The sequence below is a fragment of the Cucumis sativus genome, chromosome 3 (assembly GCF_000004075.3).
Source record: "Cucumis sativus cultivar 9930 chromosome 3, Cucumber_9930_V3, whole genome shotgun sequence".
NCBI lineage: Eukaryota > Viridiplantae > Streptophyta > Magnoliopsida > Cucurbitales > Cucurbitaceae > Cucumis > Cucumis sativus.
In genome coordinates this window covers 1308972-1324826 of record NC_026657.2, presented here as the reverse complement: position 1 = coordinate 1324826, position 15855 = coordinate 1308972, and the positions used below count along the sequence as shown (strand labels likewise).

Genomic DNA, 15855 nt, shown 5'->3' with positions numbered 1-15855 from the left:
AAACAACTAAATTTATAGACGAATGAGTAGTTTTTACCTCTAATAAATATAATAAAGAAATTAAAACTATTTACAAGGAACTAAAATAATTAAATTCTTTATAGCTCATTTGATTTTTTTTTTTTTATATTTCATAAATAGTTTTAATCTTCTTTTCATAAACTTAATTTCTTTTATAAAAAAATACCAATTCATCAAAGGAGGGCAAAATTATGAAAGTATATATAAAAAAAATATACCAAAGACTCAATATTTTTTATTTGTTTCGTTTTTATCTACATAGTTTTGAAATCATGATTTAAATAGGTAAAAATTACTTTTCTCATTTTTAGAATTTAAATCACTCAAAATAAATTTAATTTTAAATTTTACATTCTTTTTTAAATAAAAAAAATCATATCATCAAAATTAGTTTCTAAATTGATATTAAAAACACATCATTTCATATAAAGTTTTAATTAAATGGTAAAAGTAATTCTCTCAAACATATCCTTACAATACAATGATAGAGAAAAGAAAAACAATAGAAAAAGATGACAATACCTCAAAATTTATTCCACACAAAGGATGATTTGTTTTATATATAATACACAAGCAATAATCCTCCATAAAGCCAGAACGACAACAAGAAGTGATTGAATAAATTAAAGAAAGTAATTAAAAGATGGTGGCTTCACAATTAGGTCCACCGGGTCCTCCAAAGGTGAAGCAATATTCCATCATATCATAACCACAATTCACATTAGGGTTCAAATCATAACAACTAGTGTTACTTGAATAACTCAGTGTGTTATCCCATGTTGGCAGTACATAAGTATTTGTTGCTGCACCTGATATGATTTGAATGTTTCTTATGTAACAACCTTCATTATAATCACCATTTTCATTTGGCTTATGTCCACTCCCCAACATAGGGCTCACTCCATCTATTGATGGCTGTGCAATGCCTCCCCATGCTATTTGATCTGCCCCATCAACTAGATTTTGAATCAACTCCTTTGGCCAATATCCTAATCCCAGATTTTCACCTACCAGAACCCACCAATTCCCTTCGATCTACATTTCAAAATTTAACATATAACTCATTCATCAATAAATATAATAGCTAGCATGATTCATATGTAATTAAGGTCTTGTTTGAGAATTACTTGAATGATGGTGAACTGATAGTCATATTGTTGTCCTTCATACGTGGAGGTTGGAAGAAGAGGAGCGCCTACATGATGACTTGGATTTACTTGTACGAAGCCTTGACAATACATATTATAACATCCTGTCGTAGTACCTCCGTCAGCCTGTTACAATTTTGAAATCTAAGCATATGCAAAAGATATTATTATCAAAAGTGGACATAATTTAACGGTGTATTTGATATGAATATACTCTCGTCTTTGTAACATCGAAGGTTCAAATCTCTTTTACTCCTTTCATATATATTGAATTTATAAAACTAACACATGAGATTTGAATAATTATTATGTATATATATATAAGGGGGAAAAATACATTTTCGGTCTCTATGTCAATCTATGTCGATTAGTCTAACTGTTTTCATTTGATTCCTCTTGATTTCAAAATGTTATAGTTTTTAATTTTAAGTTTTGTTTTAATCTATGGTCTCAATTTTAAGTATACTGTTTCACTAATACTTGCTTCAATCAATGTCACAACATAATTATTTTAGATTAACTAACTAAAAGTTAACGCTAACAATGAATATATGGTAATAATTCAAGAATAAAAGTTACAATATTGAAAGGTAAGAACTAAATAAAACTCAACAGTAGTTAATGTGTAATATATTATTGAAACTTTGAAACTAAATATTAATTAAATTCAAATATAATATTTTGAAATTTAGATACAAAATAAATACTAGAGAACAATTTTTTTTACATGTATTTTCTAAGAAAAGTGTAGAATAATATCCCCAAAAAAAAATCAATTTAGAAGAAGGTGTATTATATAGTTTTCTTATTTTAAAAAAAACTTTGAAAATTAATTCAGTCACAAATCAATAACACAAACAATAATGTAAATGTGATGGGACAAAACAAAAATTCAATTCACTTACCGTCCAATATACAAAGCTTCTAGTGACAAAATCACCATTTACTTCTGGATTCACCTAAAACAGCCAACCAATTATATCAAAAAGCTCAGTGTTGCAATAACGTTTGATCAAAATCAATTTGGCAATGTGAGTATTTTGTTTTTACATAGAAATTTTACAAAGAAATAAAAAGACTAAAGGGGTTTTAAATTTTACCAGCCAGCCAGTCATGAGTACACCAAGAGAGTCAACAGGGCCACCAACAATCCATATGTTAGTCGATGAAGATTGATCGAAACTCAAACTCACATTGTACACAGACATGTATGACTTAGTTCCATAGTATTTCTCAGTACCCTTCTCCAAAGAATGAGAAACCACCTTATCCATAATAATGATATAATTTAGATCAATGTTACATTGTAACAAAATCTCGTCAGGCAAACCTAAACGATGTGAAGTGAGTCTAAAAGAATAGTACATATTTATAACATTAATTCTAAAAACTTTTTTGTACTCCCATGGGTATGATTTTGAAAGGTCTAGGGTAATATATATTATAATAACTTTCAAAAGTATATATAGGTTATTTTTTAAACTAGATATCTTTTTATATAAAATTTAACAAAAAAAAAAAACAAAAACAACGATTCATACATGAAATTAAAAGTCGATACTTACATTTTGATAGTAAGGAAATTTGACAGAGTCATCGAAAAAATCATCAGATTGATCATCTTGTGGGTTCATTGATGATTGTTGGTTTTTGTTGTTGGATGATAGAGATTTTAACCTAATTAGATCTTTTTTTAATGTTCTTCTAATTGGAACAAATCCATTAGGACAACCTTCTTCTCCATTATTGTTGTTACTTGGGAGTGTCGATATCCCATTGTTTGCTTGAGATGAATCCTTCTTGAACAATTTAGATACATATCCACTTGGTAGAGTCTATCACAGAAAGGAAAGTGAAGAAAAAAAAACCATATTATATAATTTGAATGCAAACGAGACATATATTGCTACTTTATGGATCAGTTTTGTTGATAAACTTTTTTTTTTATTTCCACTTGTAGTTCTTTTTAGCATTGTGTTATATCTATTAATACTTTATGCTTAATTGTTATATCTATATGTAACATGTTTTTATATTATGCAGTGGAAAATCAATCTAACACATGTTTGGCTTTGCATTTTTATAATGTGTGTGAATTATATCATGATCGAAATTGATTGTGGAATGATAAAAGATCATGTGAGTGATTAGTGTATACCATATTATTTGTTACATTTTAAAGGTATATGTTTAGAGAGATTGTGAAAACGATAAAATTAATTTTATCGTTTTGAAAATAAGTTTGAATATGGTTTTAAATAATACAAAATCAACATTGATAGTATGAAAATTACATCATAATATAAGTATGTACCTGAACTTTGTGATTTTTCAATAAAGGGTGATCGAGGGCTGGTTGTTTATTGATGTCGACACAGTCAATGATATCTCCTTCCTTGGTCTAAAAATTCAAAATATCAAAGTCCACACAAATATAAATTTGATGTTCTTTTTAGATAATTATGGGAATAAAAAAATGAAGAGTACAAGACAAACTAGAGGGAAGCCCTAGCTCGTCTAGAGATGCGTCAACATAATCGAGATGTCTTGAAACGTGATAATTAAGGATGCTAAAGAGATGTTAACCTAGTTAGATATCTCGATGCACCCTTTGATCCCTCTTGCCTTTTAAACATCATCATCATTAGAAAAATGATTACAGACAGTGAGAGATCAAATCTCAAATTCAAGGAGATGGAGAGTATGCAAACAATAATTACTAGGGCATAAATTTTCTTCCTTACATCGTTTAAATGTTGTATGGAAGCAAATAAAAATGGAACATAATTAAAATTTAACCAAATAATTATTAACTTTGAATTAATTCAAGTGATATATATGATTGTATTAGTAACTATAATCGTTCAAATTCGTGTACTAAAACAAATTCTTTACTACAAACTTAAATCTTTAATTGAGGCTAAAGTAACCAATTTAAACATAGTTTAGTTAACCCTAAAAAGCATGATAATCTTAACCAAAATATTTCATGTCACCCCACATATTACAAATAAATAATGAATATTACTTTCTTACGAAGGTAATTAAATTTTTTAATATGTATTTAACATTAGATCTACAAATAATGAAAACAAATTAAATTAAATCGCCACGTGACTATACATCTTAATCCTTTTGATTGCTTAAGATTGATATCAAAGTAAGAAGATGCTTACCTGATAAGAACATGCTCGGGTGTATCTACTAGTAGACTTAAAACTTTAAAGTAATATGTACATATACTACCTTATATGTTTTGATGGAGGGCTTGTTGAGAAGTTTGAGATGTTCTTCAATCTCCAATTCTTCTTCTCTTGAAAGTTTTGAGTTAGAGGCTTCACTGCATTTACAATTTAAGCAAACAAAAATCACTATCACCAACCATACTGCTTTACAATAATAATCCATATCTTGCAAATAGAAAATTGATATTTAATTTAATTTGCTTCTCTTCAACAACAATCAATTATATCCTTTTATATATATAGTTATTATCCATGCAAAATATTTTTGGAATATTAGATTTTCAATGTCTTCTAAAGGAAATACTTAAATTTGTCTGATTGTCAGTTAACATATATATAGAAAATAGATATGTTTCAACAAAATCAATTCATGTATTCCTATCATTGTCCATTCCAATTTGTTGGACTTTAATTAAATTCTCTGCCTCCCAAGGAAAAGGAAAAAACTATATATTTGTTTGTCATTCGAAAATATTAATTAAATTTGTACTTATCAATGACAAACATTTTATATAAATATTATTATCTACTTTCAATTTAGAATTTCATTAATTATTCGATGTCATCTTCACACAAACACTAGTGCAGGAGGGTTGCTCAACTAACATAGTATATGTTAATTAATTGAAAGTTTGTAGGTCGAATTCTTCATTTCTTGTCGTATTAAAGAAAACTTTCTCATGAACTACAAAGTGTGAGATATTAGCTAGTTAAGCTTCTAAACTCGATAAACAAAATACAAAATTCTTCATTTTTGACCGCAATCTAATATTTGTTTTTTAATTGAATATCGTTTTTATGGTATTGTATGTTGGCCATACAATAAAGCAATGATCATAGTGATATAATCTCTAAACAAATTAAAAACAAATATCTATATTCTATCTAGGTTTTTATCTACTAAGGACTAAATAGGTATGAACTTACAGTAATGTTCTAACGGACTTCTATTTTACACAAAAATATGTCACAAATGACCAATTCACTCAATCTTATTAGTAATTACATATATAAAAATAAAAAAATAAATAAGGAAGGCGGACCATCAAACCGTGAAAAGAGGATTTCTAAGGAGCTGTTTTGGAATTTTCAAATTTTAGTCAAAACTTCATTCTTCGATAAAAGTTCCATTTTTCATTCTCATTTCTTCACGAAAGAAGCAAACAATAAAAAATTGTGTGAAAATTTTCGAAGTAAAGAAGATGACTTGCGATGGCCGGCTGAAGCAGAGAACTTTAGAACCTATTTCAGCAAATATTTTCAGTAAGTAAAGATTTATGTTCATATACGAAATATGGTAGGGTATATTTAGTAGATTGAACATATTATATTGTTATTAGTCCGAAATCGAACAAAATCAATATCTAGAGTTTTAACTCCGAACAAATTAGGATTTCTTCTGAAGCAGACGAGTAAAATTTTGGTTGTGCAAGACAATGTTATCTCAGATTGTGTGAACTGAAAAGATTGTTTCGTACATTAAATGTACATAGTATATTATCTAATTCATGCTTCGGAAACTGAAAACATAACTGTATATTTGACTTACGTATTATTGTAAATATGCAAGATGTATTGGGTAATATTAAAGAACATATTTAAAATATACAGTGATAAATAATAGTAATGAAAAGAATATGCACTGACAAAAAATAATAGAACTATATGTGTCACAACTTACGTATTACTATAAATATGCATGTGTGTATATATAATAAATTAGATAATATAATTATACTAGAGTGGTATATAATAGTTACAAAACTAACATGCATTTAAAAGAATAGTTTAAAATACAATCCAAATATACTGTAATTTCATCCATACATGATAAAAAAAAAAAATCAAAATATATGTGTTATTATAATATTCTATATATGAAAGAGCATGGAAAATGTAAATATAAATCACAAAATTAAGTTATAAAATTAATTTTCAGAAACATATAATAAATATCCACGTTAATTATGGAAGTTATAAAATAGAACATAAATCTGATATAATGTCATGATATTTATTATATATTTATGAAAATATGGTTAAAATGGTCATAAAAGCATGAAATTTTATTAAGGAAAATTTTGGATGTTGATTTTTCTAAATATTTATTCTATTAATGGGCCTTATTCTTTTGGTGGGTAAAACTTGAATTATAGGCCTCTTTTATCTCTATCCACTAGGCCCATCTTTTCTTCTCTTATTTGTTACCTTCCTTCCTAATATTTTACAGTTTTGCTGTTTTCTTTCCAAATTAAAATTAAAATAGTTTACCCTTTGAACTCAAATAAATTTTGGAGGCTATGTCGAAAATGTTGATGTTGATTTGAGATCTCATACAGTGGCAGATCTTGATATTTATAAACTCACAATGTACTCAAAGATGAACTCAGGCACATAAACCTTATTTTCCTGATGAACCTCGACACAAACTCCATCTCCATTGTTGAACACACAGATACAGTTCTCTTCAACATCAATCACAACCTTAACACAGAGTCCATTATTAATTGTTGTGAATTTCAAATGATCGATTGAACTTTTCAAAAGAAGAAAAAAAATCTTCAACTAAACTGAAATGGCTCCAACCCCAAGTGTCAAATTCAAATTGTTGTTTTAGTTTTTGTTTTAAAAAGAGTAAATTTCAACAGCCAGCCACGTGGCCCATTCTTATGGTGCCACGTTGTTTTTCATTTCCTTCCTCTTCTTTTTTTCTTCCTCATAGACTCCCATCCCATGGCTGCCTATCTTCTTCTAGGCCATGAATTTGCACTGAGCAAATGGGAAATTTTCTTAATTACTGTTCGTTACGATTTGAATTGAGAAAATGGGAAATCTTCTTAATTACTATTCGTTACGATTTGAATTGAGAAAATGGGAAATCTTCTTAATTACTGTTCGTTACGATTGACACACGTGAATGAACTTCATTGTAATTGGAACTTGGGAAGGGTTAAAATATAAATCAACTGTTCCCAAAAAAAAAGTAGAATATAAAAATAAAGTTTTGTCATTTTTGATAAAGTTTTTGATTCCCAAGTTGGGCTCCCGACCAAACCCAATAACAATTGGTGACGAGCTAAGAACGACAAATGAAATTCTTACATTTCTCTCCTTCCCTCTCTGTGCCGCCGTAAGCATGCGTTGGATTCAACTCAAGATTGGTGGATGATAAGAATCAAAGGCTAGGATTGAGAAAAAGAATTTATGGGTATTCCTATTCTTCTTCAAATTTGAAGAATTGTCTTCTTCTTTGGGCTTCTCTCATCCACATTTGCCTCTTCTTCATCATGTGAAGCCCAGATTCACTCCCATTAATCTGGGTTTTTCCCCTTTTAAGATCCCCTTTCTTACCCACCTTCTTTTTGTGGCTCCAATTTTTAACATGATTCATTTTCTCTTCTTTACTTGCAGTTTCCCCTTCACCATCCATAACCCATCATCAATCACCCTCTAACTTTTAGCATTCACTTGTGAGCACTCCTATCCTCCCTTTCTTTTTTTTGGGGGGCTGATTTTGATATTTCCATTTGTTCTTTTTGGGTTTAATTGCTTTTTATTTATCAGATTCTGGGGAGGCCAACTTTTTACTTGCATCATTGAATTCTATTGAGTTTTGATTTCTATTTTCAAGTTTTGCATCTGGGTGTTGCTGAAATTTTGGTTGTGGTAAGATTTTCTCTCTTTTTGATGTGGAATGTAAACTTGTTTCCTGATTGATTGATTCTTTTCTGATCACATTTGATTAATTCAACTTGTTTCCTGATTATCTTTTACATTCAGTTTGGGAGTTTTGTTGATGTTGGTTAATTTACCGTCTTCTTGATTCTTGCTTGTTATATTTATTGAGTCTGCTATGTTTTCTTCTTTTATTACATGGTCCAATTTGGATATCTCGTTTGCATTTTGAAGTTACTAGTTACGAATGCAACAAATCATGCTCTTTGTATCTTTTTTGGTGGAAAGAACTAATCTGAATCTGATTCTTTATGCAATTAATGGTCAATGCTGTACATCAATTTTCTAGGATTATGCTTCGTCTTTTCTTTCTTTCCATGTGATTTTCTACTCTGTGCTTGTGCTCGCGACTCTGGGTTGTTTACACTTGTATTTGCAAACATACAATATTCCATTTAGATAATTTTCAATTACTATTGATAAGCTAAGAAGAACGGATATGAATACAATGCAACACAACGCGATATAACGTATCATTTTCTAACACTAGGACATGGACACAACAAGGACATGTTTGTCAAAATATACATTTACAAAGAAATATTACTTTTATACCAGAAGAAAATTCAAGCTGGTTCATTTTATATGCTTGAAATATTAGTTTGATTTATTTCTCAAAATCTTAACGAAGTGTTTATGCATATCTAATCCATATGTTACACCAACAAGTGTTGGTGTGTTCAAGTATTGGACATACTAGCCAAACTAAAGTGTTTATGTTAAGCTTATCTCTGTAGAAACTTGTCTACACTTGCAGTCAATATCCATCCTATTTAAATTTAGGTGAAAATTTGCTGGGAATTTTGATTACTAGAATTACCTTGAGCCTAGAGGAAGCAGTCGGCATAAATGGCGACGGATAGTATTTTCTGAAGCATAATCTGGTCTATACCATCCTGAAACAGGCATCTATGATCTTTCTCCAATACCACAGCCATCGTATTGACATAACACAAGTATGCTTGAAACTGAATATTTGTGGTAGTCAGTGAGTCTTTGTTGGACCATGTAGAAGTTAGATACGGTGCTGCATTTGCTCTCCAGAATTCTATATAATTGGGCGAGGGTGTTTTGTGATTGAAGGATCTATTGGTGAAGGGTTGTCTCGTGGGTCCATCTATTGATGAAATATCTTTTTCTTGTATTGCTCGTTTGTTTGGATCTCTCATATACCTTATGCTTCAGATTCATCAATTCAAAAGACTCAGAGAATTCCATTGTCATTCCTTCCCATAATAGGTCTCCACACTTTTTACATTGAATTTGTACGATGGGAGACGTGGCCAAGGACCTCACTGCCGGGACTGTCGGAGGAGCAGCACAGTTGATATGTGGACACCCGTTCGATACTATAAAGGTCAAGCTGCAAAGCCAGCCTGTTCCACTTCCCGGCCAGCTTCCTAAGTTCTCTGGTGCCATGGATGCTGTCAAGCAAACTCTAGCAGCTGAAGGCCCTCGTGGGCTGTACAAGGGTATGGGAGCTCCACTCGCAACTGTTGCAGCCTTCAATGCCGTTCTCTTTTCAGTAAGAGGACAAATGGAAACATTGTTAAGGTCTCAACCTGGTGTACCCCTAACTGTCAATCAGCAGGTGATTTGTGGAGCTGGGGCTGGACTTGCTGTGTCCTTTCTCGCTTGCCCTACTGAATTAATCAAGTGCAGGTTCGTTATGTTGGTCCTGTTCAAATTCTCTTACCACCCCGCGCTTTTGTATCCTGGAGGAGTTATAATGTTAATGAGATAATACTGATATCAAATATTGATTCTAAACAAAACATGTATAGTTTTGTTATTTAGAGAGGAATTGATTATTATGTAAGCTCAAATATGACCACTAATATGTCTGCTGTCGTTATGGTTGCAGATTGCAAGCTCAAAGTGCATTGGGACAATCCGGTTCAGCTGGCTTAACAGTGAAGTATGGAGGGCCAATGGATGTTGCCCGGCACGTTCTCAAATCAGAAGGCGGTGCAAGGGGTCTCTTCAAGGGATTGGCTCCTACTCTAGCCCGTGAAGTACCCGGAAATGCTGCCATGTTTGGTGTGTATGAGTTGCTAAAGCAGAAGTTTGCAGGCGGGCCAGACACTTCAAACCTCGGAAGAGGCTCACTGATCGTGGCTGGAGGATTGGCTGGAGGTACCTTTTGGTTCTCCGTCTATCCAACTGATGTTGTCAAGAGTGTACTTCAAGTAGATGATTACAAAAACCCAAAGTACTCGGGTTCCATGGATGCCTTTAGAAAAATCCTAGCGTCGGAAGGAGTTAAAGGACTATACAAAGGTTTTGGTCCTGCCATGGCCCGGAGTGTACCTGCAAATGCTGCTTGTTTTCTGGCTTATGAGATCACCAGATCAAGCTTGGGATGATTATGATTGAATCCCTTCTTGAGTTATATCTTCCTTCCACTATTTGATTGAACATTAACATTCTTCATTTTATTTCCCTTCTCAAAGAAAGAAAAAGGAAACAAAAAAAAAGGAGATCCATTTAAATTCATAGAAGGCTTTGATTATTTCCTTTTCTATGATGGGAGAGAAATCTCTCTTTCCTTAACACATTGGTTCATGGATAAACTTCATAACATGATTTTTTTTCTTTTTCTAGATGTTTAGAAATAACTTTGAAAGCGATGAAACCTTCCAACCCTACTAAAGCAAAGATATTCTAAGTTGAATTACTATTAGCATTGGTAGGCTAAGATTTAGAGGTATCAACAAGACTATATAGGGTCGAGGATGGATTCTTGAGTTTGATTCTCTACTGAATATGAGAAATTTTATAAGTTGTTATACTCAATAAAGAAGAAGAGATAGTGATGGGGTACTCAAAGGGGAAATTCTAAAGAAGAAAGAGGAGATATTGGTGATGGCTGCTAACCAATCATATAATTGAGTTGGATGCTTCATGTTTGTATGAAAACAAAAAGCTATTTACTTATTAATCTTTTGACTTTAAAACAACAAATTGCACCAAAAGTTTTAAAGAAAAAGAATTAAGGATTGTTCATCCACAAAACTCAATAGTATATCTCATTAGCTGGATAAGCTCTGGCATTCTACTTCTCCCTATTATATTCTTTTACTTGATGAAACTATTGAAATATTCTTTTTTTTCTAAGACTTTTAATCAAATTTTCTATGTCTAGAGTGGATGACTCATGCAAATTTTTGTGTTTATTTTATTTTAACGTGCAACCTCAGTCTTGATTCGCCATACTTACTTAGTCTTGATTCACCATACTTACTTTAAGTCGACATAGAAAAGATCAAATACTCACAATTTTAATTTTATAATATTAAAACTTTTGACCCTAAATGTTGAAAATATATTTACATAGTACACTTTTTAAAATGTAACTAGAAATCATATCGTTCTAAACTTTTTTAAAATAAATAAAGGAAGAATAATTGATCCTCAAATCAACATGGTTATTATATCAAAGCAATTAATATAACAAAAAGATAAAGTCCAAAAAATTAAATAGAAAGTGGGTAAAATTTAAATTACATCAATAATTAACTCACAACTAATTTCCAACTAAAATTTCTTTTTAAAAAAAAATTAATATTCACACATATATTACACCAAAGAAAAACCTCAAATTTCAAAATTATTTTTATTATCTTTAAGTAAATTAATTCAAATTAAATCTAGTTCAACCATATTGACATGTCATTCTTTTAAAATCGATATTTTGTCTTTACAATTGTTGTATTAAAAAACAAAGATAAAATCAATGCCAAAAAAGAATCAATTAGGAGATAACAATAAATGCAAGCTAACATAGTTGGAGGATGAAATTAGCTTAGAGAGAAAGCTAGCTTGGCCCAAAGCCAAACTAGCCTAATCAACCTCGACACAGTCGTAATCATATATTTCGTACATAATTCAAACTCACATGTATTTATAGCTAGAGAGAGGCTAACTTGGTCCAAAGCCAATCTCGACCTTAATAACACTAAACCCAAGTCAAATTTTCCTTAAGTAAAAATAAACCATCTAACTCATAATCTATCTATATATCTATATGTATATATATAACAAACCATTCTTTCCTTAGCACTAAAATAACAAAGAGACAAAGGATAAACGAAATATAAAGGGGGAGAGGTCCCCAGGCAATTTCTCCTCATTTCACTCATCTTTATATTTCCCACAAACCTATCGAACATTTTCGGGGAAAGAACCATGGAGAAAGCCGACGGTGGCGAGCTCGACGGGGAAGCCTCTGCCGCGTCCACGGAGCAGCAGCTCCAACCAAACTCAAACTCCGAAGAAACTTATCTCACAACTCACCATCTCTCCGCACTGCCCTCCGGCCTCACTCAGGAAGAGTTCGACGAGTTGAAGGACTTAGTAGCAGAGTTTCACATCTACAAACTCACCCGCGGCCGGTGCTCCTCCTTACTTGCTCAGCGTGTTCAGGCACCATCAGAGGCGGTCTGGTCCATCGTACGAAGGTTCGACCAGCCTCAAAGTTACAAGCACTTCATCAAGAGCTGTACGGTGAGTGAAGGATTCACAATGAAGTTAGGTTGTACAAGAGAGGTTAATGTAATATCAGGCTTACCAGCGGATACAAGTACGGAGAGACTCGATATTCACGACGACGAGAGACACGTCATCGGGTTCAGTATCATCGGAGGTGAACACCGTCTCCGGAATTACCGATCGGTGACTTCGGTGCATCAGTTGGAGCGGGATGGTCAGATCTGGAGCGTGGTTTTGGAATCGTACGCGGTGGATGTTCCGCCGGGGAATACGGAGGAGGATGCTCGTTTGTTCGCCGATACGGTTGTGAGATTGAATCTGCAGAAACTGGCGTCGGTTGTTGAAGGAATGAATCGTGCAGGTAATCGGTAAATTTCTTCTTCTTCTTCTTGAATTAGAGAATTGGAATGAAGAACGAAGTGGAAGTGAAATTTGATTTAGAGTTTCATCAATTTCTTGGGAAGAATTGCGTAGATTTTTCTGTTTCTTTTGGAATGTGAAAATATCAAAATGTCCTTTGATTTCAATAGAAGGGAGAAAGCGGTGGAGGGCATAAACGGAATAGTGGCGTTGGATGGATTGTGGAGTGCCATTTCAGTCAATAATGCAAAGTGTAAATGAGAACGATGTCGTTTTGTTAAAATAAATTCCTTTACTCTCTTATTTTCTTATGCAAATTAATATATTTATATTTTGGAGTATTTGGTCATCTTCTGATTCAACATCAAATTACTGTGAAATTAAATTTATCATAAGCATAAAAAATTTAGTTTTATGATTTTTGTCTTCAATATTTATTATTTTTCCAGTGTTTTTAGAGTCGTGGAGTCGATAGTGAGATCAAGATTGAACTATCAAAAGTCATGTCATTATTATATATAATTTAGATGACAAAATTTCATATCATGCAAAGGTTCTCTAAGGTCACACGTTTGTAATGGAAAGTCAATTGCAGACGTAATTGGATTTCTATTACCACGTTTACCTATAATTATGAATTTTTCATATTTACTGTTATCATTATCAATTGACCTTTGACAGTAATAATAAATGTAACAATAAAATATATCATACTCGTAGTTTTTCTACTATTAGATATCAATTAAGGCAATAAAGGTAATAAGTTTCACCTAATTTTCAAACACGGTCAAACTGAGAATCCTCCGTTCTTAAATTAGATCATGTAAATACAGATTTGGAGGCAAATTAATCTACAATTCATTACCATTGCAAAACATATAGGATCAAATAGAGTTTATACGTGGTTGATGAACAAAATGTGTGTGTGTGAGAGAGAGAGAAGGAATCCAATTTCAAGTTGGTGAAAAACAAAAAGAAATGTGGTTCTTGCAAATTGGAACCCCCACTTGCATTTCCATCAAAAACCAACAAAGAATCCCATATCATATGACTTACCCTTTCAAAATTTCCAAAAGTACTTTTCTTTTCTTTTCTTTTCTCTTTTTGCTTTATAAAAATTTACATTTTGGTTATATGTTTTGAATATTTAATTTAGTCAGTACATTTTTAATAAATATAAAAAGTAAAAACTACTTTTTAAATTACACTTTTTTCTATGCAATGATTGTAACAATTGGCCTCTAAACTTCTAAAAGTGTTAGAATTAGACCTTCAAACTTATAATAATCGTAAAAATTGAACATACAATTAATAAAAATTAAATCATCTAACTTATATAAGTTTTCAAACTAAATTTCTATTTTCTTTTATTATAAAACCGACCTATAGAATTAGTCATGAAGTCATAAGTTTATTTGTTTAAATAATATAGAGATCAATACATGCATAAGGATGACTATAAAGCTTTATGAGACACCGACTCTATAAAAGCATATATTATGCTCAAGTACTGAAGTACTTTTGCCCATGTTTAAGTGACTATTGAAATAAATATGTGATTGATGATCACAGTGGTAAGTAACATTTTAATTAAACGAGAAACTAATTAAAAACTAACAATTACAAAATTTATTTATATATAACTAAGAGTTCTTAAGTTATCTCGACTTATATATTTTCTAGCTCTCTCTAAACAACGAGAGACTTGATTGTCATATGGTTGGTGACCAAAGACCACATTTAATTTTACGAATAATATTAATTTTATATAAAAAAAGAAAAAAGAATTGGTAGATAATACTTTGTTTGTATTTATTATTATTTTGTATTTTTGCCTACATATGAAACAAAGGAAGTGGCAATTCATAAGGGGTGACAAAAAATAAAGTTTCAATTTAGCAATTCAAGGTTAGTTTTGTCTTTTTCCATGTTTGTCATTTCTATTCATTAATTTTTATTTTTATTGTTGGATTTCAAAGTCTAACCCTAGGGACTACGAAACAATCAAATTTAATTATTTTATATTTTAGTTTGTAATTATTTATTTTAAAAAATATAACAAAACGCTAAAATAGTATAAAACAATGTTAAAAAATGGAAAAAGTTTACATGTTTATAAGGGAATTACCAAAAATATATTGCCATTAATTGACACTCACAAGACATGTAATATATTTTTGTTAAATGATCGTTTTCTTCCAAATCTAAACAAGTTTTTTTAAAAAAAAATTCACGATAGGTTTAGATTTGCCTATTCTTTCCTTTTATATTTAGTCGTTTAAATTTTGGTTGTCAAACTACGATTTTTTTCAAAAATTTTATTTTGTTTAAATTTGGTTATTTTTTCGAATCGTTTATATTTGTTAGTCGAAAAAAATATATGAAAATGGAAGGGCAAAAACAATGAAAAAAATCGAAAAGAAAAACAATGAAAAAAACTGCAAACAAACAGAAATAAAGAAAGACAAATAAAAAGAAATGACAACCCTGAAATATTTTTAAAAATGATCACCTTTTTTATTTTGTTATATAAATCGTAAATATTTGATGGATTTGTTATATTTATGAAAATGATGTACATGTATATTACGTTAAAAAAAAGGAGAAAATACGTTTGATTTTTGTTTTGACCTTAAAATTAGAGATCCCATTAAATGGATATTTAGTAATAATAATAGTTAGATATGAATTTGATGAAATAGGACGGCTATGATTGAAAATGTTAATAACTTATATTTACTCAATTATCATATAACAATCCAAAACCTCATTAAGTGATTATAATGTTCTTGTACCACAAGAAATCCTTCTTAATCAAACTATGCCAAACTAATTTATTAATGCACCTACTCTTT

At 30.9% G+C, this 15855-nt stretch overlaps 3 protein-coding genes across 9 annotated transcripts; 2 read left to right on the top strand and 1 right to left on the bottom strand.

The window, feature by feature from the left end:
- Positions 1 to 657: 657 nt before the first annotated feature.
- LOC105435061 lies at positions 658 to 9058 on the bottom strand. Its single transcript, XM_031882788.1, has 7 exons — positions 8970 to 9058; positions 4416 to 4509; positions 3484 to 3570; positions 2270 to 2434; positions 2075 to 2128; positions 1149 to 1295; positions 658 to 1056 (listed from the first exon to the last, which is right to left on the bottom strand). The coding sequence occupies exons 1-7, from the start codon at positions 9056 to 9058 to the stop codon at positions 658 to 660; spliced, it is 1035 nt and encodes a 344-aa protein (XP_031738648.1).
- Positions 7458 to 10749, top strand: LOC101204488 (mitochondrial carnitine/acylcarnitine carrier-like protein). Of its 7 annotated transcripts, none has more exons than XM_031882328.1 (5): positions 7458 to 7622; positions 7826 to 7884; positions 7979 to 8080; positions 9389 to 9811; positions 10014 to 10749. In XM_031882328.1, the coding sequence occupies exons 4-5, from the start codon at positions 9420 to 9422 to the stop codon at positions 10513 to 10515; spliced, it is 894 nt and encodes a 297-aa protein (XP_031738188.1). In that variant the 5' UTR covers positions 7458 to 7622; positions 7826 to 7884; positions 7979 to 8080; positions 9389 to 9419; the 3' UTR covers positions 10516 to 10749. The 7 variants fall into 7 exon arrangements, with proteins under 7 accessions (XP_031738188.1, XP_031738191.1, XP_004148735.1 ...); XM_031882330.1 differs by lacking the exon at positions 7458 to 7622 and adding an exon at positions 7632 to 7734; XM_031882331.1 differs by lacking the exon at positions 7979 to 8080 and having other exon boundaries at positions 7468 to 7622.
- A 1185-nt stretch (positions 10750 to 11934) lies between these two features.
- LOC101204882 (abscisic acid receptor PYR1) lies at positions 11935 to 13341 on the top strand. Its single transcript, XM_004148689.3, has one exon. The coding sequence runs from the start codon at positions 12338 to 12340 to the stop codon at positions 13010 to 13012; it is 675 nt and encodes a 224-aa protein (XP_004148737.1). The 5' UTR covers positions 11935 to 12337; the 3' UTR covers positions 13013 to 13341.
- The last annotated feature ends 2514 nt before the right edge of the window (positions 13342 to 15855 follow it).

Excerpts from the sequence above, each read along its gene's own strand:
- LOC105435061 (XM_031882788.1), bottom strand. The coding sequence starts at position 9,058 with ATGCCTGTTTCAGGATGGTATAGACCAGATTATGCTTCAGAAAATACT. Across the intron at positions 2,129-2,269 it reads TACTCATGACTGGCTGGCTG|GTGAATCCAGAAGTAAATGG; the intron begins GTAAAATTTAAA and ends TGGCTGTTTTAG. Across the intron at positions 1,057-1,148 it reads ATCAGTTCACCATCATTCAA|ATCGAAGGGAATTGGTGGGT; the intron begins GTAATTCTCAAA and ends TTTGAAATGTAG.
- LOC101204488 (XM_031882328.1), top strand. The coding sequence starts at position 9,420 with ATGGGAGACGTGGCCAAGGACCTCACTGCCGGGACTGTCGGAGGAGCA. Across the intron at positions 9,812-10,013 it reads ACTGAATTAATCAAGTGCAG|ATTGCAAGCTCAAAGTGCAT; the intron begins GTTCGTTATGTT and ends TTATGGTTGCAG.
- LOC101204882 (XM_004148689.3), top strand. The coding sequence starts at position 12,338 with ATGGAGAAAGCCGACGGTGGCGAGCTCGACGGGGAAGCCTCTGCCGCG.